The sequence below is a fragment of the Scyliorhinus torazame genome, chromosome 6, assembly GCF_047496885.1.
Source record: "Scyliorhinus torazame isolate Kashiwa2021f chromosome 6, sScyTor2.1, whole genome shotgun sequence".
Lineage (NCBI taxonomy): Eukaryota > Metazoa > Chordata > Chondrichthyes > Carcharhiniformes > Scyliorhinidae > Scyliorhinus > Scyliorhinus torazame.
In genome coordinates this window covers 78,227,116-78,254,415 of record NC_092712.1, presented here as the reverse complement: position 1 = coordinate 78,254,415, position 27,300 = coordinate 78,227,116, and the positions used below count along the sequence as shown (strand labels likewise).

Genomic DNA, 27,300 nt, shown 5'->3' with positions numbered 1-27,300 from the left:
TGGAGACTTGGGCAGAGAAATGGAGTTTAATCCGGACAAATGTGAGGTAATACATTTTGGTAGGTCTAACATAGGAGGGGAAATATACCGTAAATGGCAAAACTCTTAGGAATATAGAAAGTCAAGAGAGATCTGGGCATAGAGGTCCACAGATCTTTGAAAGTGGCAACACAAGTGGATAAGGTAGTCAAGAAAGCATTGGGATGCTTGCCTTCATTGGACCGGGCATTGAGTATAAAAACTGGCAAGTCATGCCACAGTTATATAGAACCTTGGTAAGGCTGCACACACAATTCTGGTTGCCACACTACCAGAATGATGTACAATAAGAAGTCTTACAACACCAGGTTAAAGTCCAAGAGGTTTGTTTCGAATCACTAGCTTTCGGAGCTGTGTTCCGAAAGCTAGTGATTCGAAACAAACCTGTTGGACTTTAACCTGGTGTTGTAAGAGTTCTTACCGTGCTCACCCCAGTCCAACGCCGGCATCTCCACATCATGACTACCAGAATGATGTGGAGACTTTGGAGGGGATGCAGAGGAGGTTTACCAGGATGTTGCCTGGTCTGGAGGGTGTTAGCTACGCGGAGAGACTGAATAGACTCGGGACTGTTTTCATTAGAAAGATGGAGGTTGAGGGGTGACCTGATAGAGGTCTACAAGATTATGAGAGGCATGGATAGAGTGGATGGACAGGCACTCTTTCCCAAGGCGGCGGGGTCAGTCACTAGGGGACTTAGGTTTAAGTCCGTGTGGCAAAGTTTAGAGGAGATGTGTGAGGCAGGTTTTTTACGGAGAGTGTGGTGAGTGCCTGGAACGCATTGCCTGGGGAGGTTGTGGAAGCAGATACATTAACGGCACTCAAAAGAAATCTCGACAAATACATGGATAAGATGGTATAGATGGATACGGCACTAGGAAGTGCTGAGGGTTTTGATCAAGGGTGGTATCATGACCGGTATAGGCTTGGAGGGCCAAAGGGCCTGTTCCTGTGCTCTTATTGTTCTTTGTTCATTGTTTGTGTGCAGTTTGGCCTCTCTACTTAAGGAAAGATGTAAATGCGTTGGGAAGCAGTTCAGAGGAGGTTTACGAGATTGATACTTGGAATGTGCAGGTTGTCTTATGAAGAAAAGTTAGAATGGGCTTGTCCCCACTGGAGTTTAGAAAAGTGAGGGGTGACTTGATTGAAGTATGTAAGATCCTGAATGGTGTTGATAAGGTGAATGTGGACAGGCTGTTTCCTCTTGAATAAGTCCAGAACTAGGGACACTGTTTTAAAATTAGGGGTCACCCTTGTAAGACAGAGATGAGGAGAAATATTTTCTGAGGGCTGTGCAACTTCGGAACTCTGTGCCTCTGGAGGCGGCGGTCATTGAATATTTTTAAGGCAGATAGATTCTTGTTAGGCAAGAGTATCAAAGATTACTCCGGGTAGATGGGAATGAGGAATTCAAAACACAAACAGATCAGCTATGATCTTATTGACTCAAGGGGCTGAATGGCCTGCTTCTGCTCCTGTTTTATATGTACCATCGTGCAAACGGACAAGCAATGAGGAGCAAGAGTAGGCCACTCAGCCCCTCCAGCCTGTTCTGCTATTCAGTAACGTCAACCCCACATTCTTGCCTACCCAAAATAACCTTACACTCACTTGTTAATCAAGAATCTATCTAGCTCTATCTTAAAAATATCTGCTTCCACTGAATGGGATCAATTTCTAATAGATCTAGCAACTCAAAACTGGGCATCAATGATGCGCTATGGGCCATCAGCAGTAATAGAATTCATCCACAATCTGTAATCGCATGGCCTGATATATCTATCCCCCACTATACCATTACCATCAACCCTGGTTCAATGAAGAGTGCAGGATGGCTTTCCAGGAGCAGAACCAGGCATACATAAAAATGAGGTGTCAAGCTGTTGAATCCCAAGTTTCTTTACCCGTCAGTCTGGCCTCAATAAAAGTCAAGATGGATTTGCAGGTACAGCATTAGTTACTTTATTTAGCTTGCAAGCTTGATTCATTTCACAGAAACATAGGAGACATCCAGTCTCCTACATCCCAGAAAGCGAATGAACAAAGAGACAAAGGGATCTCTGCAAATCAATTCAAATGGTATCAGGTTTCACATACTCGACGCCCATAGGTCAGCCTATATCCCTCCTGACCTGTTTGGTCTATTCTGATTGGCTCACTTCCAATCCCTTCCTCTGGCCCCTATTACCCAGCATCCTTTTCTCCTGCTTTGGTGGACACACCTCTTCCTGCTTTTCCATGCGGTCTGAAATGCTTTGTCTGTGAACTCACCAGAATTAGACTGGCCTACCTCTACATTACATTAACTAATATCTCTAAAGTAACTATTTTATATCACATTCGTCAAAGCTGGTGAACACTCAACTCATGAGAGCATGCCAAACAGCAGATGCAGAAACCAATGGACAGAATTAAGTGATGCCACAAGGAAGGATGAGATCTAAGCTCTGCAATCCTGCTGAATCCAGTTGCAAATGGTGCTGGAATTAACCACCAACCAGAAGGGCTCCACAAATAACCCCATGTATAATGATGAGGGAGCCCAGCACATCTGTCCATAAGATGAGGCTGAAGCAGTCGCAACCATCCCCAGCCAGAAGTGCCAAGTGGATGATTCATCTCTGCCTCCTCTGAAGGTCCCCAATATTACTGATCCAGACAATTTGTTTCACCGCGTGATATCAAGAAGCAGCTGAAGGCATTGGATACCGCAAAGGTTATGCGTCTGCAGTAACAGTGCTGCAGAATTAGCTGAGCCTCTCGCCAAGCATTTCCAGTGCAGCTGCAACTCTGGCATCTGCCCAGCAATGTGGAAAGTTGTTTGAGTATGTCCAGTACACAAGAAACAGACAAATCCAATCTGGCCAATTACCGCCCCATCAGTCTCGATCATCAACATGGTGGAAGATGTTGTCAACAATGCTATCAAGCGGCCTTTACTCGACAATAATGTGCACTCTGACGCTTCGCCTGGTCGTTCATCGCCTCACTTCATTACATCCTTATCTAAACATGGACAAAAGAGCTGAAGTTCAGAGGCGAGTGACTGTCCTTGACATCAAGGTAGCATGTAACCAAGTGTGGCATCAAGGAGTTCCAGAAAAATTGAAAACAACAGGAAACTGTGAGGGTGTTTGGCGGGGGAGGGTCATCCGAGTTGGGGGTGTACAACTGCCGGCAGACAATGTTCAGTACCGTTTGAAACTGTTTGGATTTTGAAGCAGCCTGCGTCCGTGTGCAACGAGGCCTGGGCAACATTTGGACTTGGACTGATATGCAGCTAGAAACATTCATGCTTCACAAAGAGCCAGGAAATGACCAGCTCCAACTAGAGAGAATCTAACCATCTCCCCATGATATTCAATGCATTACCTACGCTATCACGTTCTGGGAGTTACCATTGACCAGAAACGGAACTGTTCCAGCCATATAAATATTGTGGCTACAAGAGTAGATCAGAGGCTGGGAATTCGCCAACACTAATGGCTTTCAAATGGTCTTTGGATAGACATATGGATGATAAGGGAATAGTGTAGATGGGCTTTAGAATGGTTTCACAGGTCGGCACAACATCGAGGGCCGAAGGGCCTGTACTGCGCTGTAATGTTCTCTGTTCTATGACTCCCCAAAGCCTGTCCACAATCTACAAGGCACAAGTCAAGTGTTTGATGGAACACTCTCCATTTGTCTGGATGAGTACAGCTCTAACAAGCAGCCAACTTGATTAGCACCCCTATCCACCTTCAACATACACTCTCTCCACGACTGACACACTGGCCTTCAAGATACACTGCATCAACTTCCCAGGACTCCTTCAACAGCATCTTCCAATTCCTCTCGTACCCAAAAAGCAAGGGCAGCAGACACATGGGAACAACACCACCTGCAAATTCCCATGCCATCCTGACTTGGAATTATACTGCCATTCCTTCATTGTTACGGGGTGAAAATCCTGGAACCCTTTTCCTAATAGCACTGTGGGTGTTCCTATAACACAGGGCCTGAAATGGTTCAAGAAGGTGGGTCACCATCTTAAGGGCAATTAGGGACGGGCAAGTGTTAAATCCAGAACAGAACAAAGAGAAACCCTGGGAATTAGACCTTGTTTTGAATGCAAACAACCTGTCTGCCCTTCCAAATGAAGTCATACAGCAAAACAACGTTCATTCTGTACACGGTGCTTCATAGTTTGGAATGAAATGTATGTATTCAATTACATTTGAATTGTATACAAGCTGAAAGACAGTTATAGTTAGCAGCTAAAGGTTATTTGCGTCATCCAACACTATAAAGTTGAAGTTATTGCATTATAGTTTGATCATGCAGGTATGACACGTTGCGATGCACTTTCTGGCACATTTGGTGAATCGTTTAAAACATTTGTGCACTTAGTGATGATCTTGACATACATTTCCTGGCTTGCAGCAATTAACACTGTTTCTTTTTTGTAATTTTCACTTGTTGGGTTTTTATCATCAACCGTTTAAAAAGGATTCCCGATCACAGGGTTGATAAACTTTCAAATTGTAGAAAGGAATCATTTGCTGCAAGAAATGGACAAAAGGAACAATAAAATAACATTTACTACAATCTTGCAAAGTCAATAAATGAGTTTTAAAAGATTCTGTTCAACATGGAAGCACAAAGTAGTTTATCAAATGCTAATTAACTGCAGTAGTCATCTGGTATCTAAAAAAACCTTTTATAGGCCTTGCAGATTCTGACTTCCCAAATCAATATTCCATTTTCACATGTTGCTCTGCACCAATTAGCTTTGGGTATCTTGATGAGTTCTCTACTTCACTGTGTCATTAAAAGCAAAAGATTTAGAGCAGCAGTCCAGTGACCCAAATCAACACTTAACGTAACAACTTTGAATTAGGAAATTGTTGATAGAATGTTAAATTTCTTTAACTTTTGGAAGGACTGATGTTTGATGGTTGGTCAACACAAAAGGGTTTATTGCTAAATTTTATTGTTTGCAGTGTGCAAATTTCAATGACTAGTGTGGGGTTTTAGTTGTGTGCATTTTGTTATTGAATTTAATAAATTTAGTTGGTTTGATCATTTGGTTAAAGTTTATTCAAATTGGGCACTTGCCTCTGACTTTTTAAAGGACTGGTGACTTAAAATTTGCCCTATGATTTACTAGATTTGACTATACTTTACGAATCGAAAATGTTCCCAAACTTGCAAGAACAAAGGAAAACTTTTTATGGTACCAAATCTTATAAGTATTATATAGTTTAATTTAAGAACTGTGGTAGTATATGTAAGCCTTCCTATTTTTAATGGGAACAGGAAAATGCCATTCAGCTCATTGGGCCTGTTCCACCATTTATTACGATCATGACTGATTGAATATTTCACCCACTGTTCCCATAACCCTTTATGTTGTAGTTAATCAGAAATCTATCAATCTCCGTTTTAAAAAAAAAAAAATTTTTTATTAAAGTTTTCGCAAAATATCAACAGCAAAATGTAAAAGGAACCCAATAGAATTAAATACAAAACAAAACAACCCAGTGCCCCCCTCCCCCCTATACATAAATAATAAATGTTTGAACAGGACCTACTCACCGCACAGGACCTTCAACCGACGTTATACACCAGATACATCGATGACATTTTTTTCCTTTGGATACACGGCGAAGAATCACTGAAACGACTACATGATGACATTAATAAGTTCCATCCAACCATCAGACTCACCATGGACTACTGTCCAAAATCAGTTGCATTCTTGGACACATTCGTCTCCATCAAGGACGGTCACCTCAGCACTTTGCTTTACCGCAAACCCACGGATAACCTCACGATGCTCCACTTCTCCAGCTTCCACCCTAAACACATTAAAGAAGCCATCCCCTATGGACAAGCTCTCCGTATACACAGGATCTGCTCAGACGAGGAGGAGCGTAACAGACATCTACAGACGTTAAAAGATGCCCTCGTACGAACGGGATATGGCGCTCGACTCATCGATCGACAGTTCCAACGCGCCACAGCAAAAAAAACGCACCGACCTCCTCAGAAGACAAATATGGGTCACAACCGACAGAATGACGATACGAAGATTGGTGGAGTTGTGGATAGTAAGGAGGGCTGTTGTCGGCTGCAAAGAGACATAGATAGGATGCAGAGCTGGGCTGAGAAGTGGCAGATGGAGTTTAACCCTGAAAAGTGTGAGGTTGTCCATTTTGGAAGGACAAATATGAATGAGGAATACGGGGTTAACGGTAGAGTTCTTGGCAATGTGGAGGAGCAGAGAGATCTTGGGGTCTATGTTCATACATCTTTGAAAGTTGCCACTCAAGTGGATAGAGCTGTGAAGAAGGCCTATGGTGTGCTCGCGTTCATTAACAGAGGGATTGAATTTAAGAGCCGTGAGGTGATGATGCAGCTGTACAAAACTTTGGTAAGGCCACATTTGGAGTACTGTGTACAGTTCTGGTCGCCTCATTTTAGGAAGGATGTGGAAGCTCTGGAAAAGGTGCAAAGAAGATTTACCAGGATGTTGCCTGGAATGGAGAGTAGGTCTTACGAGGAAAGGTTGAGGGTGCTCGGCCTCTTCTCATTAGAGCGGAGAAGGATGAGGGGCGACTTGATAGAGGTTTATAAGATGATCAGGGGAATAGATAGAGTAGACAGTCAGAGACTTTTTCCCCGGGTGGAACACACCATTACAAGGGGACATAAATTTAAGGTGGAAGATATAGGAGGGATATCAGAGGTAGGTTCTTTACCCAGAGAGTAGTGGGCGCATGGAATGCACTGCCTGTGGAAGTAGTTGAGTCGGAAACATTAGGGACCTTCAAGCAGCTATTGGATAGGTACATGGATGACGGTAAAATGATATAGTGTAGATTTATTTGTTCTTAAGGGCAGCACGGTAGCATTGTGGATAGCACAATTGCTTCACAGCTCCATGGTCCCAGGTTCGATTCCGGCTTGGGTCATTGTCTGTGCGGAGTCTGCACGTCCTCCCCGTGTCTGCGTGGGTTACCTCCGGGTGCTCCGGTTTCCTCCCACAGTCCAAAGATGTGCGGGTTAGGTGAATTGGCCAATGATAAATTGCCCTTAATGTCCAAATTGCCCTTGGTGTTGGGTGGAGGTGTTGAGTTTGGGTATGGTGCTCTTTCCAAGAGCCGGTGCAGACTCAAAGGGCCGAATGGCCTCCTTCTGCACTGTAAATTCAATGATAATCTATGATTAATCTAGGACAAAGGTTCGGCACAACATCGTGGGCCGACGGGCCTGTTCTGTGCTGTATTTTCTATGTTCTATGTTCTTAATACCCTTCGTCGTCCAGTACTTTCCCGGAGCGGAGAAACTACGACATCTTCTTCACAGCCTTCAACACGTCATCGATGAAGATGAACATCTTGCCAAGGTCATCCCCACACCCCCACTACTTGCCTTCAAACAACCGCGCAACCTCAAACAAACCATTGTTTGCAGCAAACTACTCAGCCTTCAGAACAGTGACCACGACACCACACAACCCTGCCATGGCAATCTCTGCAAGACGTGCCAGATCATCGACATGGATACCACCATTACACGTGAGAACACCACCCACCAGGTATGCGGTACATACTCGTGCGACTCAGCCAATGTTATCTATCTCATACGCTGCAGGAAAGGATGTCCCGAAGCGTGGTCCATTGGCGAGACCATGCAGACGCTGCAACAACGAATGAACGGACATCGTGCGACAATCACCAGGCAGGAATGTTCCCTTCCAGTCGGGGAACACCTCAGCAGTCAAGGGCATTCAGCCTCTGATCTCCGGGTAAGCGTTCTCCAAGGCGGCCTTCAGGATGTGCGACAACGCAGAATCGCCAAGCAGAAACTTATAGCCAAGTTCCGCACACATGAGTGCGGCCTCAACCGGGACCTGGGATTCATGTTGCATTACATTCATCCCCCACCATCTGGCCTGCGAAATCCTACCAACTGTCCTGGCTTGACACAATTCACACCTCTTTAACCTGGGGTTACCCCATCTCGGGATCTGTAAAGATTTAATCACCTGCTAATGCTCACATTCCAAGCATTGTCTGGTGTCTTTGAATTTGTCTATATACATGTTTCTGGAGCATACCTCTTCATTCACCTGAGGAGGGAGCAGCGCTCCGAAAGCTAATGACATTGAAACAAACCTGTTGGACTTTAACCTGGTGTTGTAAGACTTCGTACTATAAATAATAAATTAACACCCACCGAAACACATAGCAAATATATACACACCCCCAGTATAGACGAACAAAAATAAAATAGACCCACCCCCCCGGTTGCTGCTGCTGATGATCATTGTGAAGTCCAAGAACGGTTGCCACCGTCTGAAAAACCCTTGCACCGATCCCCTTAAGGCAAATTTCACCCTCTCCAATTTAATACACCCCGCCATATCATTGATCCAGGATTCCACGCTTGGGGGCCTCGCATCCCTCCACTGAAGAAGAATCCTTTGCCGGGCTACCAGGGACGCAAAGGCCAGAATACCGGCCTCATTCGCCTCCTGCACTCCTGGCTCCTCTGCAACCCCAAATATTGCGAGCCCCCAGCCCGGTTTGACGCTGGGTCCTACCACCCTCGACACCGTCCTCTCTATGCCCTTCCAAAATTCATCTAGTGCTGGGCATGCCCAGGACATATGGGCTCCCTGAGCACCTAACACACCTGTCCTCACCCCCAAAAAAACAGCTCATCCTTGTCCCGGTCATGTGTGCCCTGTATGAGGCTGAGCCTCGTGCACGAAGAGGAAGAGTTCACCCTCCACCCTCCCAAGGGCATCTGCCCACGTCCCCTCCTCGATCTCCTCCCCCAACTCCTGCTCCCACTTACCTTTCAGCTCCACCACCGATGCCGCCTCCTCCTCCTGCATCACTTGATATGTTGCCGAAATCTTCCCCTCTCCAACCCAAACGCCCTTACCTGTAGAAACCCAAAGGTGTTTCCCGGGGGGTGCCCGTACTTCTCCTCCAGCTCAACCAGGCTCGCGAACTTCCCATCCATAAACAGATCCCCCGACCTTCTTATCCCTGCCCTGTGCCACCCCGACAACCCTCCATCTATTCTCCCTGGGACAAACCGGTGGTTCCCCCGTTTTGGGGTACACACCGAGGCCCCCACTTCCACCTGTGCTGCCTCCATTGCCCCCAATGTTTGAGGGTAGCCGCCACCACCGGGCTCGTGGTATACCTCATTGAAGGGAGCGGCAGCAGCGCCGTCGCCAGTGCCTCCAGACTCGTACCCTCACAAGACGGCATCTCCAGCCTCTTCCAGGCCGCCCCCTCCCCGTCCATCACCCACTTGCACATCATCGCCACATTGGAGGCCCAGTAGTACCTGCAGAGGTTGGGCAGCGCCAGCCGCCCCCCCCCATCACTACTCCGCTCCAGGAACACCCTTCTCCCCCTCGGAGTCCCTCGCACCCACACAAACCCTGTTATGCTCCTGTTGACCCGCTAAAGAATACCTTCGGGATAAGAATGGGGAGGCACTGGAACAGGAACAAAAACCTTGGGAGCACCGTCATCTTGACGCCAGGGACAGCGGCAACGCATCCCACCTCTTAAACTCCTCCTCCATTTGCTCCACCAGTCTCGTGAAATTGAGTCTATGCAGGGCCCCTCAGCTCCTGGCCACCTGGATCCCCAAATACCTGAAGTTCCTCTCCGCCCTTTTTAGTGGGAGCTAGCCAATCCCCCTCTCCTGGTCCCCTGGGTGAACCACGAACAGCTCGCTCTTCCCCATGTTGAGCTTGTGCCCTGAGAAATCCCCGAACTCCCTGAGGATCCTCATTACCTCCGGCATTCCCCCCACCGGGTCCACCACATGTAGCAGCAAGTCGTCCGCATAGAGCGACACCCCGCACCAGCCCCCTCCAGTTTCTCTACTCCCTCAGTGCCATAGCCAGGGATTCAATCGCCAGTGCACAGAGCAGGGGGGACAGGGGACACCTTTGCCTCGTCCCTCGATGCAACCGAAAGTACTCAGACCTCCTCTTGTTCGTGGCCACACTCGCCATCTGGACCTCGTACAACAGCCTAATCCAGCTGACGAACCCCTCCCCAAACCTGAACCTCTTCAGCACCTCCCACAAATACCCCCACTCTACCCTATCGAAGGCCTTCTCGGCGTCCATCGCTACCACTATCTCCGCCTCCCCCTCCCTCGCCGGCATCATAATAACGTTCAGGAGCCTCCGCACATTCGCGTTCAACTGCCTCCCTTTCACGAACCCCATCTGGTCTTCGTGGATGACCTGCGGCACCTGATCCTCAAGTCTCGTGGCTAAGACCTTCGCCAGCAACTTGGCATCTACATTTAACAACAAAATCGGCCTGTAAGACCAACACTGCAGGGGATCCTTGTCCAGCTTCAGGATCAAGGAAATCAGTGCCTGGGACATTGTCGGGGGCAAAGCCCCCCCTCCATTGCCTCATTGAAGGTCCTAACCAGCACGGGGCCCAACATGTCCACATATTCTTTGTAAAATTCAACCGGGAAACTGTCTGGCCCCAGTGCCTTCCCCGCCTGCATGCTCCCTATCCCTTTGGCCAGCTTCTCCAGCCCAATCAGGGCCACTAATCCCGCCACCAGTCCCTCCTCTACCTTCGGGAACCTCAGTTGGTCCAGAAAGCGACCCATCCCTCCCTCCTCCAGTGGGGGCTCGGACCGATACAGTTCCTCATAAAAGTCCCTGAAGTCTCCATTGATGCCAACCACACTCCCTCCCCTATCCTTAACTCCCCCGATCTCCCTAGCTGCGTCCTGCTTCCGAAGCTGATGCGCCAGCATCCGACTTGCCTTTTCCCCATATTCATAAATCGCTCCCTGGGCCTTCCTCCACTGTGCCTCCGCCCTCCTGGTGGTCAACAGGTCGGATTCGGCCTGGAGGCTACGCCTCTCCCTCGACAGTCCCTCCTCCGGCACCTCCGCGTACCTCCTATCTACCCTCACTATCTCCCCCACCAGCCTCCCCCTCTGCTCTCTCCTCTCCTTGTGGGCCCTAATGGAGATCAGCTCTCCCCTAACCAGCGCCTCCCAGACCATCCCCACTCGGACCTCCCCGTTATCGTTGGTCTCCAGGTATCTCTCTATGTTTCCTCGGACCCGCTCGCTCACCTCCTCGTCCGCCAACAGCCCCACCTCCAAGAGCCACAACGGGCGCCGGTCCCTCTCCTCCCCCAACTCTAGGTCTACCCAATGCGGGACGTGATCCAAAATGGTTATCGCCGAGTACTCTGTATCCTCTACTCTCTCAATCAGCGCCCTGCTCATAACAAAAAAGTCGATCCGAGAATAGGCCTTATGAACGTGCGAGAAGCCCCCGGCCTTGCAAATCTCCAAGAGTCCACCCCTCCCATCTGGTCCATAAACCACCTCAGCACTTTAGCCGCCGCCGGCCTCCTACCCGTCCTAGACCTGGAGCGATCCAGTGCCGGATCCAACACTGTGTTAAAGTCTCTCCCCCCCCCCCCCCAATTATCAGGCCCCCCACTTCCAAGTCCGGGATCCGACCCAACATGCGCCGCATAAAACCCGCATCGTCCCAGTTCGGGGCGTACACGTGACCAGCACCACCCTCTCCCCTTGCAGCTTACCACTTACCATTACGCACCTGCCGCCATTGTCTGTCACAATGCTCGACGCCTTGAACGACACCCTCTTTCCCACCAAGATCGCCACCCCCCGATTTTTGGCATCCAGCTCCGAATGAAACACCTGGCCTACCCACCCGTTCCTCAATCTTACCTGGTCTGCCACCTTCAGGTGGGTCTCCTGGAGCATGACCACATCCGCCTTCAGCCCCTTCAGGTGCGCGAGCACCTGGGCGCGCTTAACCGGCCCGTTCAGTCCCCTTCTTCTGTTCCAGGTCATCAGCTGGACCAGGGAGCTAACCACGCCCCTCCCCCACCATAACTAGCCGTAACCCCTCCTCGGCCATCCACGTGCTGCATGCCTGGCCCGTTCCCCACAGCAGTAGACCCCCGTCCCAACCCCCTCTAATCGCTCCAGCCCCCCCCCCCCCTCCCCCCAAGCTAGGACCCCTCCTAGCTGCATTGCTCCCCCCATTGCAGTCCCGCAAGTCAGCTGACTCCTGCTAACCCCGGCCGCTCCCGCCTCTCCTTCGACTCCTCCCATTCTGGGACTTCCCCCTCCCCCTTCCATCCCAAGTGCGGGAAAAAACCCGCGCTTCCCGGCCTGCCCCCTCCAGCCTTCAGCGCGGAAGAAAGCCCGCGCTTTCCACCTGCCCGGCCCCGCCGCCTCTGGCGCAGCTTCCTTTTACAGGCCCCCGCGGGGGCCCCATCACCCCTATCGGCCATCCACCCACAACTCCGTTTACTTGCCCCCCTCCAAGAGCCCACCCTAACCACCCACACCGAACCAAAAATAAACAGGAACGGAGAACCCCCCCCCCTCAAAATGTAACACAACAACAACAATCCCCGACCATCCCCACGCCCGACTCCCCATCCCGACCCTCAGTTTGTGTCCAGCTTCTCGGCCTGAACAAAGGCCCACGCCTCCTCCGGGGACTCAAAATAATGGTGCCGGTCCTTGTAGGTGACCCACGGACGCGCCGGCTGCAGCATGCCAAACTTCACCCCCTTCCTGTGCAGCACCTCCTTCGGCCGGTTGTACCCGGCCCTCTTCTTCGCCACCTCCGCGCTCCAGTCCTGATATATTCGAACCTCCGCGTTCTCCCACCGGCTGTTCCTCTCTTTCTTGGGAGGACGCACTCCTGATCAGCAAACCGATGAAACCGCACCAGCACCGCCCGCGGCGGCTCGTTAGCCTTCGGCCTCCTCGCCAGCACTCTATGGGCCCCTTCCAGGGACCCCTGGAAGGACCCCGCTCCCATCAGTGAGTTTAACACGGTGACCACATAGGCCCCCACGTTCGACCCCTCCAGCCCCTCCGGGAGGCCCAGGATCCGCAGATTCTTCTGCCTCGACCGATTCTCCATCTCCTCAAACCGTTCCTGCCGTTTCTTGTGGAGCGCCTCGTGCGCCTCCACCTTTACCGCTCGGCACAAGATCTCGTCCTCCTTATCGGAGATCTTTTGTCGGACCTCGCTGATCGCCACCCCCTGGGCCGTCTGGGTCTCCAGCAGCTTATCAATAGAAGCCTTCATCGGCTCCAGCAGGTCCGCTTTGAGCTCCCTGAAGCAGTGCTGGATAACCTCCTGCTGCTCCTGCGCCCACTGCATCCACACTGCCTGGTCCCCGCCAGTCGCCATTTTGCTCTTCTTCCCTCGCACTTTTTATGGGTTCACCACCACTTTTTTAGTCGCCCCGTTCCTGGTCCAAGCCATACACTGTCGGGGGAATGTTGCAGTCTTCTTCCCACACCGGGAAATGTCTCAAAAATGCCGTTGGGGGCCCTGAAAAGAGCCCAAAAGTCCGTTCCAAGCGGGAGCTGCCGAACATGCGACTTAGTTCTGCATAGCCGCAACCGGAAGTCATCAATCACAGTGACTAAACTTCCTCAGCCCTTTGGGGGTAGAGAAATCATAAGAGTCGCAGCCCTCTGTAAAGAAATTTCTCCTCATTTTGGTCCTAATTGGCATCCCCCATTTTTTAATTGTGCCCCCTGATTCTATACTCTCCAAAGAAAAATTTAACTGCATCTGCCCTGTCTGTTCCTTTTAAGTATTTTGTAGGCTTCAGTGAGATCACCTCTCATTCTTCGAAACTCTGGAAAATACAGGCCCAGTTTGCCCAATCTCTCCATCAGACAGACCCACCTTCTTTGCACTACTCCCTCTTATGACAATAATATACATTTTGAGGTAAGAGGACCAAAACTGCGCGCACTACTCAAGGTACGGTCTAACCAAGCTTCTATACAATTGAAGCAGGACCTCACTATTCCTGTACTTATTATAAAGGCGAACATTCAATTAGTCTTCCTAATAGCTTGCTGCACCTGTACCTTTCGGTGACTTATGGACAAGGACACCAGGTCCTTTTGTGCATCTACATTTCCTAATTTCTTACCACTTGGGTGCATCTATTTCTTCTACGATAATGGTTTACTTTCCATTTTTCCACATTTTCGTCTATCTGCCATGTTCTTGCCCACTCACTAAGTCTGTCCAAATCCTCCTGTAGCTGCTGTACATCTTCCTTACAGCACACGTATCTGCCTAGCTTTATACCGCGAAGTTGGAAATATTACATTTGTCCCCACATCCAAATCATTGATATATATTGTGAACAGATGGGGCCCAAATACTGATCCGTGCAGTACTCCACTAACTATAGTTTGCCATGTGAGAATCACGTGTTTACCCTTGTTCTGTTTACTGCCTGTTAACCAATCCTCAATCCATGACGGTATGTTGTTTCTTCTTCTTAAAAATTTTTTTTTAGAGTACCCAATTCATTTTTTCCAATTAATGGGCAATTTAGCGTGGCCAATCCACCTATCCTGCACATCTTTGGGTTGTAGGGGCGAAACCCACGCAGACACTGGGAGAATGTGCAAACTCCACACGGACAGTGACCCAGAACCGGGATCGAACCTGGGACCTTGGCGCTGTGAGGCTATAATGCTAACCATTGGGCCACCGTGCTGCCCTTGGTTTCCTATTCTATGTGCATTTATTTTGCTAATTAACCTCCTGTGAGGGACTTTGGAACATAGCCATTCCTCAGAGTTCAGGTTCTGCTTGTAATTTATTTGGTGGATTGTGCGTAGCTTTTTATGTTAATGTAGAAGAACTACATCTCTGTGCATGCTACTATGAAGTAAGACAAGTCACTGTTCATTAGTGCTCCACAATGTCTGTGCCCCTCAATATTACTGCACCATATCTTCCGAACTTCATGTTTTCCTGATGTTAAATAGTGTTTCTTTCCACATTTGGTCTTTATGCCGTCTGTAGTTTTATTTATTATTTCTAGGAATGTGGGCTTCACTGGCTAGGCCAGCATTAACTGTCCATTCCTAATTACCCTTGAGAGGGTGGTGATCTGCGTTCTTGAACCTTTTCAATCCATGTGGTGCAGGTACACAGTGTTGTTAGGGAGGAAGTTCCAGAATTTTGATCTAGCGACAGTGAAGGGAGGATGATATATTTCCAAGTCAAGGTGGCGTGTGGCTTGGAGGAAACCTTCCAGCTGCTGGTACTGCCCTTATTCTTCTAGATCGTGGTGGTTGTGGATTTGGAAGGACTGTTGAAGGAGCCTTGGTGAGTTCTTTTACCTTAGGGACTTCAGTCACCTTTATTTATTTTTCTTTTTATTTATCCACACTTGAGATTTCTTTTGCAGCAATATTGCTTGAAACCATTTGCATCATTTGCCAGTCTGTACTGGACACTTTGGACTGGCTTTCATCTTCAAAGTGGGTAGCAGGAGTTGGAATATTTCCCAGCTCAGCATGCCACCTCGGGGGAATATTCCTGCAAAGGTGGGATTTTTGTTCCAGTGGGGTGATAACAGGAGTTGGTCCTGCCATCCCCCAGAAAGGATTCCGAGGCAGCCACAGGCTGCTGACTGTTGAGGTGGGCTGCTTACCACATCCACAATGTCAAACTAAGGTGCTTCCTTGTCCGTTCATCCACTATGCACCCTGTTCGATTGACAGCTCTGGCTCTCTATAATGTTTTCGCTGGGGTGCAGCTGTTTCAACAGACTAGTGGGTGTCTGGGCTCTCAACAAACTCTGTGATCTATTCTGTCAATTGCGCAATTGGGCGGCACGGTAGTACAGTGGTTAGCACTGTTGATTCACAGCGCCAGGAACCCGGGTTAAATTCCCAGCTTGGGTCACTGTCTGTGCGGAAGCGGCACATTGTCCCCATGTCTGCATGGGTTTCCTTCGGGTGCTCCGGATTCCTCCCGCAAAGCCCTGAAAGACTGGTTTGTAGGTGAATTGGACGTTCTGAATTCTCCCTCAGTGTACCCGAACAGGTGCCGGAGTGTGGCAACTAGTGGATTTCCACAGTAACTTCATTGTAGTGTTAATGTAAGCCTACTTGTGACCTAATAAAGATTATGATTACTGTTCTGTTTATTTACACACAATAATAAGGTTTTGAGTGCTTTAAGTTTCTCCTGTTTGAACTTAGAATTTGGATGATTGACACTTTTATAGAGATGTAGTGCAAGGAGAACATGGAACATTTTGAATGCTTTTTAAAATATGTTCCATTGTCACTATATGGGTTCACTGGTTCTGTACGCTGTATTCAGTAATGTTTTTTTTAATGGCCAGACTTTTGGAATGAAGCATAGTTAGCTTTAGCAATAAAATCGTTGAATTAACAATTTGACTACCTGAATTCAAATTTCAGTACCCCAAACTGTTGGGGGTGCAGAAGGAGGCCATTTGACCCATTGTGTCTGCACTGGTTCACCAAATGAACATTATGGCTTAGTGCCATTCCCCGCCCCCCCTACCCCTGCATGTTATTATTTCAGTCTATGCAAGTGGATTTGTTTCGTGTTGAGGGACAGATTGACATTCTCTTGATTTTATTCTTTAATAAGGCTTCCATAAGTAACATTTATTACTACATTGTATCATGAATCAAAGTCCTGATGTGCATAATACATTGATGTTGAGACTTCCGGTTGCGGCGATGACCAGCTAAGCCGCAGGTTTCGGCGGCTCCAGCTTAGACGGATCTTCGGGCTCTTTTAAGAGCCCCAATGGGAATTTTTTTTCCGATGAAACCCGGTGTGGGGTGAAGCGACAGGGAGTCCCCCCCAGTGGGAAAGAAAAAGATTGGCGGCGGCAGCCAGATCTCGGAGAATCCTCGAGGGCAGCGGCAGAGGAAAGAAAGGAGCAAGATGGCGTCGGAGGGAGCCCAGGCGACATGGGGACCGGACCAGGTTAATTTTTAAGACGGTGTGTGGAGCTGCTAAAAAAGGAGGTGCTGGCCCCGATGCTACAGGCAATCGAGGGGCTTAAAGAGACACAAAAGGCCCAGGAGATAAAGCTCCGTGTGGTGGAGCAGAAGGTAACGGACAACGAGGACGAGATCCTGGGCCTAGCCGTCAAAATGCAGACGCACGAGGCGCTCCATAAGAAGTGCATCGAAAGAATTGAAGTCCTGGAAAATAAATCAAGGAGAAAGAACCTCCGGATCCTGGGTCTCCCCGAGGGAGTGGAAGGAGCTGACGGCGGGGCTTATGCGAGCACGATGCTACGCTCGCTAATGGGAGCTGAGGCCCCCTCGGGCCCCTTGGAAGTGGAAGGGGCCCACTGGGTCCCTGTGAGGAGACCAAAGGCTGGAGAACCACCTAGGGCGATGATCGTGCAATTTCACCGCTTCAATGAGAGGTTGTTCTGAGATGGGCCAAGAAGGTACGAAGTAGCAGATGGGAGAATGCGGTGATACGAGTGTATTAGGATTGGCGTGCGGAGGTGGCGAGAAGGAGGGTGAGTTTCAATCGAGCCAAGGAGGTGCTGCATAAGAAGAAAGTGAAGTTCGGGATGTTGCAGCCGGCGCGATTATGGGTCATGCACCAGGATAGACATTACTATTTTGAAACGTCGGAAGAAGCATGGACTTTCATTCAAAAAGAGAAACTGGACCAGAACTGAGGGACTGATGTTGGAGGGGAAACGACAATGCTGATGTATAGAGGTGTAAATTGGGGAGGGGGGGACACTGAGAAATGTGGACGCCGGTGTGGAGGAAAAAGAGACACAGGGGGGATGGGGAATGGGAACGGGGCAGTAGGGGGAACTGCGCCATGGGGGGCGGGATGGTTCTAGAAAGCGCGGGGTTTATTTTCCTTTTCCCGCGCCAGAGAGATGATGGCGGGAAGATAGGCTCAAGGAGGATGGGAGTTCCTCACACGGGGGGGGTCAAGGAGAGAGCGGGAGAAGCCGGGGTCAGTTGAAGTCAGCTGACTTTCGGAAGCAATATGGGGGGAGTAACCATGCTAGATGTGTATCTAGCGGGGGTGGTGGTGGGGGTGGGGGGTGGGGGGGAAACACCGGACAACTGGGTTGCTGCTGCTGAGATCCAAAGGGAGCTGGTAAGAGAAAAGGTGGTCGAGGCGGGAATGCGCCGCCTGGGGGACGGGTGGGTGCGCGGAACCGGGACGTGGGACTGGCCCAGAGAGGGTGATGGCTAGTCGACAGGGGAGGGGGGCGGGCAGCCACCCCAGTCCGGCTGATCACGTGGAACGTGAGAGGCCTAAATGGGCCGATTAAGAGGGCCCGAGTGTTCACGCACTTAAAAGGACTGAAGGCAGACGTGGCCATGCTTCAAGAGACGCATCTGAAGGTGGTGGACCAGGTTAGGTTAAGGAAAGGATGGGTGGGACAGGTGTTCCACTCAGGGCTGGACGCAAAGAATAGAGGGGTGGCCATATTGGTGGGGAAACGGGTGTCGTCCGAGGCTAGGAACATTGTAGCGGACAGCGGGGGCAGATATGTGATGGTGAGTGGCAGACTGCAGGGAATGGAGGTCGTGCTGGTCAACGTATATGCCCCGAACTGGGATGATGCGGGATTTATGAAGCGGATGCTGGGACGCATCCCGGACCTGGAGGTAGGAAACCTGGTAATGGGGGTGGGGACTTCAACACCGTGCTAGACCCAGGGTTAGATAGATCTAGATCCAGGACCGGAAGAAGGCCGGCAGCGGCCAAGGTGCTTAGGGGGTTTATGGACCAAATGGGGGTGTGGATCCGTGGAGATTTGCTAGGCCGCTGGCCAAAGAGTTCTCCTTTTTCTCCCATGTCCATAAGGTATACTCCCGGATAGATTTCTTCGTTTTGGGAAGGTCACTGATTTCGAGGGTGGTAGGAACGGAGTACTCGGCCATAGCTGTTTCAGACCATGCCCCACATTGGGTGGATCTGGAACTAGGAGAGGAGAGGGAACAGCGTCCACTCTGCCATCTGGATGTGGGATTATTGGCGGATGAGGGAGTCTGCGGAAGGGTGCGGGGATGTATCGAAAGGTACCTGGAGGCCAACGATGATGGAGAGGTCCGAGTGGGGGTAGTATGGGAAGCGCTGAAGGCGGTGGTCAGGGGAGAGTTGATCTCCATCAGGGCTCACAAGGGGAAAACAGAGGCCAAAGAGAGGGAAAGATTACTGTGGGAGATTTTGAGTGTGGATAAAAAATATGCGGCGGCCCCGGACGAAGGACTATATAGGGAGAGGCGACGACTCCAGACGGAGTTTGACCTGCTGACCACAGGGAGGGCAGAGGCACAGTGGAGGAAGGCACGGGATGAGATATGAATATGGGGAAAAGGCGAGTCGCTTGTTGGCCCACCAGCTTCGTAAGAGGACAGTGGCGAGGGAAATAGGGGGAGTTAAGGATGAAACGGGAACCACGGTGCGGAGAGCAGGGAAGGTAAATGAGGTGTTCAAGACCTTTTATGAGAGGTTATATAGGTCCCAAGAGGGGATTCAGCAGTTTCTGGACCAACTAAGGTTCCTGAGGGTGGAGGAGCAGGAGGTGGCAGGCCTGGGGGCGCCAATTGGGGTGGACGAGGTGACCAAAGGGCTGGGGAACATGCAGGCAGGGAAGGCCCCGGGACCTGACGGGTTCCCGGTGGAATTTTACAGGAAATACGTGGACTTGTTGGCCCCGCTGCTGGTAAGAACCTTTAATGAGGCCAGAAAAGGGGGGACCCTACCCCCGACAATGTTGGAGGCGACGATATCACTAATCCTGAAGCGAGATAAAGACCCGCTGCAATGCGGGTCTTATAGGCCTATCTCGCTCCTGAATGTGGACGCCAAGTTGCTGGCAAAAGTGCTGGCAATGAGGGTGGAGGATTGTGTCCCGGGGGTGGTGCACGAAGATCAGACAGGGTTCGTGAAGGGGAGACAATTGAATGTCAACGTGCGACGGCTATTGGGGGTGATAATGATGCCCCCAGCAGAGGGGGAGGCAGAGATAGTGGCGGCAATGGATGCAGAGAAGGCATTTGATGGGGTAGAGTGGGAGTACCTATGGGAGGTGCTGAGGAGGTTCGGGTTCGGGGACGGGTTTGTCAGCTGGGTTAATCTCCTCTATGGGGCCCCAATGGCAAGTGTAGTCACAAATCGGCAAAGGTCGGAGTATTTTCGACTACATAGGGGAACAAGACAGGGATGCCCGCTGTCCCCATTACTGTTCGCGCTGGCAATTGAACCACTGGCCATAGTGCTGAGAGACTCCAGGAAATGGAGAGGGGTGGTTAGAGGGGGAGAGGAACATCGAGTGTCACTCTACGCAGATGACCTACTGCTGTATGTGGCGGATCCAGTGGGGGGGATGACGGAGGTTATGCAGATATTGAGGGAGTTTGGAGATTTCTTGGGATATAGGCTGAACATGGGAAAGAGTGAGCTTTTCGTGATACACCCTGGGGACCAGAGTAGAGGGATAGATGGCCTGCCGCTAAGGAGAGTGGAAAGAAACTTCCGATACCTGGGGATTCAGATAGCCAGGAGCTGGGGAACCTTACACAGACTTAATCTGACACGACTGGTGGAAAAATGGAAGAGGATTTCAAAAGCTGGGATATGCAGCCGCTGTCACTGGCGGGCAGAGTGCAGGCAATTAAGATGATGGTCCTCCCGAGGTTCCTATTTGTGTTTCAATGTCTCCCTATATTGATCACTAAGGCCTTTTTCAAAAAAATAGATAGGAGCATCATGAGCTTCGTGTGGGCAGGGAAGGCCCCGAGGGTAAGGAGGGGGTTCCTGCAACGTAGCAGGGACAGAGGGGGACTGGCGTTGCCGAATTTGGGCGACTATTACTGGGTCGCCAATGTGGCGATGATCCGTAAGTGGATGATAGAGGGAGAGGGGGCGGCGTGGAAAAGGCTGGAGATGGCATCCTGTAAAGGAACGAGCTTAAAGGCGCTGGTGACGGTGCCACTACCGCTCTCCCCGAAAAGGTTTACCACGAACCCAGTGGTGGCGGCAACATTAAGTATCTGGGGGCAATGGAGGCGACAGAGGGGTGTGCTGGGAACCTCGGTGTGGTCCCCGATCAGGAACAACCATAGGTTTGCCCCAGGGAGGTTGGACGGAGGGTTCTAGAGCTGGCACCGGGCAGGAATTAGGAGAATGGGAGACTTATTTATAGATGGGAAGTTTGCGAGCTTGGGAGCGCTAGAGAATAAAGTATGAGCTGCCTCCGGGGAATATCTTTAGGTATATGCAGGTGAGGGCGTTCACGAGACAACGGGTGAGGGAATTTCCTCTGCTCCCGACACACGGGATCCAGGATAGAGTGCTTTCGGGGGGGGTCGGTCGAGGATGGGAAAGTGTCTGAAATATACCGGGAGTTGAGAGAAGAGGGGGAGGAGCAGGTAGAAGAACTGAAAGGAAAATGGGAAGAAGAGCTCGGGGAGGAGATTGAGGAGGGTTTGTGGGCTGATGCCCTAAGTAGGGTAAATTCCTCTTCCTCGTGTGCCAGGCTTAGCCTGGTCCAATTTAAAGTGCTACATAGAGCACACATAACGGGAGCGAGGTTAGGCAGGTTCTTCGGAGTGGAGGACAAGTGCGGGAGGTGCGGGGGAAGCCCGGCGAACCACACACATGTTTTGGTCGTGTCCGGCATTGGAGGGGAGTGACGGGAGTGATCTCGAAGGTGGTGAAGGTCTGGGTCAAGCCAAGCTGGGGGTTAGCTTTTTTTGGGGTAGCGGATGAGCCGGGAGTGCAGGAGGCGAAAGAGGCCGATATTGTGGCCTTTGCGTCCCTAATAGCCCGGTGTAGGATTTTACTCATGTGGAAGGAAGCGAAACCACCCCCCCCCCCGGCGTGGAGGCCTGGATAAACGATATGGCAGGGTTCATAAAGCTGGAGCGGATGAAGTTTGCGCTGAGAGGATCGGCTCAGGGGTTCACCAGGCGGTGGCAACCGCTCCTCGACTATCTAGCGGAACGTTAGGGGGAAAATGGATAGATGCAGCAGCAGCCCAGAGGTGGGGGGGGGTAAATTCTTTGTGTTCTAGATGGGGTGAAGGGGCGGGGGGAGCACTTTTTTGTGTTATTTTGTTAGATAACATTGTTTAAATAAAATAGTGAACTATCAGTTATCATGTTACCGTTCTTGTTGATTTGTAAGGGGGAAAAATTGTGTTTGAAAACTTTAATAAAATATATATTTTTTAAAAAATACATTGATGTTAGCATAATCATTTGATTCTTTTGTTTTTATTTTCAGTCACCAACTATAATAATGTGGTTGAAGCAAGTTCAGATACAGATGATGAAGATAAACTGCATATTGTGGAGGATGAGAGTGTGACTGATGCTGGAGAATGTGATACAAATGCACTTGAGGATGATTTGCCAACAACGCGCACAGCGTTGCCAAGGAAAGATGGCACAGATGAAGAAGATGATGGTAGGTACATTTGGGACGTGTTTTGAAAAAATAAAAGCATTTTTCTTTTTAGTATGGTTTGGTATTGCAACACTTTTGGATTTAGACCTTCTCACCTGGAATCATGGTTAAATGTCAACTCAAAAGGTCTTTGCTGGAAAATTTGTTGGGTAGTAATTATCAAGGCATCAAGTCATTATCATAACATTCAAGTGGCGCAGTGGTAATAGCACAGGACTAGTAATGTCTAGTCCAGGCTCATTCTCTGGGGACATGAGTTCAAATCCCACCTTGGCGGCTGGTGGAATCTAAATTCCATTAATAAATCTGGAATTGAAAACTAGTCTCATTAATGGTGACCCTGAAACTAACATTGATTTTTGTAAAATCCACCTGATTCACTAATAAAGGAAATCTACCATTCTTACCTGGTCTTGCCTACATGTGATTCCAGGCCCACAGCAATTTGGTTGACTCTCAGTTGCCTTTTGAAATGTCAGTTCAAGGATAACTGGGGATAGGCAATACATGATGAGCTTGCAAAATATGTATATACATTTTAAAAGCACAATGATGTTTCCTAAAGATAACAAAGGCTGATTTATTCCTTGTCAGTACTACTTTTCCTGGAACCAGTGTTTCAAACAGGGATAGGGTTTTATTCAGCAACCGTAAACTTTCAGTTTTTCACCACCACAGTTTTCATGTGTGAAAGTAGAGTTTAAGGGCTGGATCTTTCCAAGCATTTCAGGACCATGGCGTCAAGACCAAATGCTAGCTCTGTATCTAATGGTACAATCTTCCTGAAGAAACCTCCTTTTTGGCTGCCTCCGTGTTCGCCATCCAGTTAAGGTCAGCAGGGTAGGCCCGGTACCTTCGGCCCGAGAACCGGCAGCTCTGGAGCCTAAGTGGTCCCACCAGAAGAGATGGATGCTACTGAAGCAGGTCAGAAACTGCAAGGGTGTCTCATCATAGAAGCACTCTGGCATGGATATAAATTAAATATTCAGATGATTGAAACCATTATGTCCCTTGAAAAGTAGGGGCCTATTAGTGGTTCATGGATCCTCCAGCTTTGGAAGCCACCTGCATTGAGCTTGTAGCCTTTGTATGACTGCTTTGCCAAGCTACAAAATTGCCCATAATTGGAGTCTTGATAATTTACTGCCTGCCTCTGTAGAGCAGGCAGGCGATCGTAATCTCAGCCTGTCCTTTGTTAAGTTCTAGCCCCCTGGTCTCCAAGCCTAGCATAGCAAGACTGGGGAAATGTTAGGCCTATGGGTTCATATGGGATTGGCCATGATAAATTGCCCTTAGTGTCCAAAATTGCCCTTAGTGTTGGGTGGGGGTACTGGGTTATGGGGATAGGGTGGAGGCATTGACCTTGGGTAGGGTGCTCTTTCCAAGAGCCGGTGCAGACTCGATGGCCCGAATGGCCTCCTTCTGCACTGTAAATTCTATGATAACCTATTTGAGAGTTGAACACCTTCTCCATACCTACTCCTCACATGACCTGTCCTTCTTCCCCCAACTGCACTACAGCACGCAGAAACATACAAAGTTTGCTACAATGACTGCAGAAGTGTGCTCAAAGACCAACATGACTAGTCTTCTATTAGATCACATTTCACTTTAACCAATTTCATTTTAAAGATTGCTTTCTCTGTAAAACCCAAAAAGCTATTTCATTTTGGGCTGTAGTGGAACAATGTTTATCGTGATTATCATGAATGCTAGCTACTTAAGTGATCTTGTCATTTCCAGACCATTGCATTTTTTTTTTCAGTCATTCATTTTGTAGCCAATCCTCCTGATGTAAGCACTTAGTAAGGTGTTAATGGTACATTCCCACTCAATTATTGTCTTTCTGTTTTACCTTTTCCTAATCGTTTGCTTTCTTTCATTTCACTGCATTTAATTCCCTTCCACCCAAGAAGACTAATTAGTCAACTACATTGTGCTTCATCATATGTGACAAGATTTCAGTGATTTCACAGTAGAGGTACATGTCAACAATGCAGCAAAAGGTGCATAATTTATATTAGCTGTGCTATCTGGATGATTGAACGTTGAAGAGGCAGACATCCATCACATCATCCTGACTTGGTACTACATCGCCATTCCTTCATTGTCATTAGGCCAAAATCCAGGAGTTCCCTCCGTAAATGTGGATGTACCTAAGCCAGAGGGACAGCAGTATTTCAGGAAGGTGGCTTACCACCATTACCTTCTCGGGGGCAATTAGGTTTGTGCAATAAAGGCTGGCCGAACCAACGTGCTCGCATCCCAGTAGCAAATCAAAAATAAACTTATGGCAGATGCAATTTAATGCAAATAAATGTGAAGTGATGCATTTTGGGGAGAATAGCATGGAGCAGCAATATAATCCAGTGGTTAGGGGAACAGATCGGTGTTTGCAGCCATAAATGTGAATCGAAGATGGGATGTAGCCTCAAGTCCAGGGTCAAGGATGTGGCTGAATGGCTACAGGAAGACTGAAGGACAAGGATGAGTAGCCAGCAGTCATGGTCCATGTTGGTACCAACAACATAGGTAGAAAGAGGGATGTGGTTCTGCAGTCAGAATTTAGGGAGCTGGGTAGCAAATTAGCAAGTGCGATGCAAAAGTAGTGATCTCCAGATTATTCCTGGAACCCATGTGCAAATGAGGATAGAAATGGGACAAGGTAGATGAATGCATGGAAAGATGCTGCAGGAGGGAGGGCTTTAAATTGCTGGGATATTGGGACCAAGTTGAACAAATTTTTCAAATTGGTGCATATAAATGAAGGTACAATATCATATTTGAAATCAAAGAACCTACTGAAGAAGAAATGGATACATACAGGATGAACTGTCAAAGACCTGAAGATTCAATGGCTACTTTACTTGGGCAGTTATATGTATAATTTCTTTTCACGATTTAAGTATCGGTCTTTTCCAAGAATGCTTGAGTGTCAATATTACAGACTTTTGACTTCTCAGATCTGCTGACAAGCTAAAATTAGAATTCTGTAATTTTTTGTGTAGTGTTGGGCGGCATGGTGGCGCAGTGGTTAGCACTACTGCCTACGGCACCGAGGACCTGGGTTCGATCCTGGCCCCGGGTCACTGTGTGGAGTTTGCACATTCTCCCCGAGTCTGCGTGGGTTCACCCTCTCAACCCAACGATGTGCAGGTTAGATGAATTGGCCATGCTAAATTTCCCCTAAATTGGAAAAAAAATAATTGGGTACTCTAAATTTACATTTAAAAAAAAAAAAAAAAGATTTTTTTGTGTAATGGATTCAAAACCTTTTGGAAGTGCTGTATATTGTGCATAATGTCCTCTATCTTTCTGGCGAAACTGACATTTGCAGTGTTCAGCTCATGTGAATTTTGTTTTGGTTAGACAAACGCTATGCAAAGATTTTTATTTTGAGACTTGATGTGACAATTGCATTTATGTTCTCCAAATAAATTGAATTGATTTAATTTATGGTTATATTCAATATTTAAATTAAATTCTGCAGCAAGCCAGAATGGACTTGATAGGCCGTATGGTCTCCTCCTGTAGATAATGAACGTGTGACTAGGGGAGATGGGACATGTACAGGCTGGATGGGTTGCACAGTAGAATCAGGATTGAGTTCCCAGTGCTATTAGGAAGGGTTTCAATTAACATGATCGGATGTGCGAACCAGGAGTTATTGAGAATGGAACACCAACATACACAAAATAATGGGAGAGACGGATAGCAGTAGAGTAGGAAATACTAAGTTATTAGGTGAGCTTGGAGTAAGGGGAGTTGAGGATGGGTGGGTGACGTGATCAAGTATATGTTAGGGTGATTGTGCATGTACATTGTAAGGATCGTCCTGTTTAAATCTGTTTTCCCCTGTGTATTCCCTTTATTTTCTTTTATTCTTTGCTTTTATACCTTTTGTGCCTGGACAGTTGATGAGGTTTGTGCCTTTCAGATGGACTACACTTTTAATTTTTAAACAAAATGCCCCCCACTCTCCCCCCCCCCCCCCCCCCCTCTCTCCCCATTTGACCTGACCCCAGGACACACCCGGGCCAATGTGCTATTTGGTCTGGACCAGTGATGTATTTTGATGGATTAGATACATTTTTTGCATCTGTCTTTTACCAACGAAAAAGATACTGCATGCTTTTGAAAGGTTTAAAACTGATGAGGCATTGGATTGGTTGTCTATACTTAGATAAGGCCCCATGGTCAGATGTGATCCATCCAAAGATACTGAGAGAAGAGTGGAAATTGTGGAGGCACTGGTCATAATTTTGTAATCTTTCTTGGACTCGGGTAGTGCCAGAGGATTGGAGAATTGCAAATATTAGCCTTATTCAAAAACAGTGTAAAGATAAGCCCAGCAACTACAGGTCAGTCAGTTTAACCTTGCTGGTGGCGAAGCTCTAGAAACAATAATTCAGGTCAAAATTTATAGTCACTTGGGCAAATGTGGCTTTTTAATGAAAGTTTGTTGAGGGATAATTGTGTTTAACTAACTTGCTGGATTTATTTTTGACTAGGTTAAGGGCAATGTTGTTTATTTGATGCACATGGACTTCCAAAAGGCATTAGACAAAGTGACACATAACAGACTTGAGAAAGGAATAAAAGGGACATTAGCAACTTGGACACAAAATTGGTTGAGTGACCGGAAACAGAGTAGTGGTTAATTAATGTTTTTCAGCCTGCAGGCAGGTGGTGGCATTCCCAGGAGTCAATTTTGGAACTTCCACTTTTCCTCATGAATTTGGCCTCCTTCTCTGCTGTATTTATTGTGCGATTACAGATTTGCATAGATAGTTCCATTGTAAATGTGGACATAGGACTTAAAATGGTAAGAGTTGGCACAGTTTATGCAAATATAAGGGGCGCGATTCTCAGAAATGGAGACAGTGTTCGCGCCGTCATGAACGCCGTCGAGGTTCACGACG

The 27,300-nt window shown here is 48.5% G+C and overlaps 1 protein-coding gene across 3 annotated transcripts in view; it reads left to right on the top strand.

Moving 5' to 3' along the window:
- Positions 1 to 27,300, top strand: part of zeb1b (zinc finger E-box binding homeobox 1b) — a 253,962-nt gene that overhangs the window by 138,304 nt on the left and 88,358 nt on the right. For all 3 annotated transcript variants that reach the window (XM_072508355.1, XM_072508354.1, XM_072508353.1), the window contains exon 2: positions 22,196 to 22,378. In XM_072508355.1, coding sequence (XP_072364456.1) covers positions 22,196 to 22,378 — 183 coding nt within the window. The remainder of the gene's footprint in view (positions 1 to 22,195; positions 22,379 to 27,300) is intronic.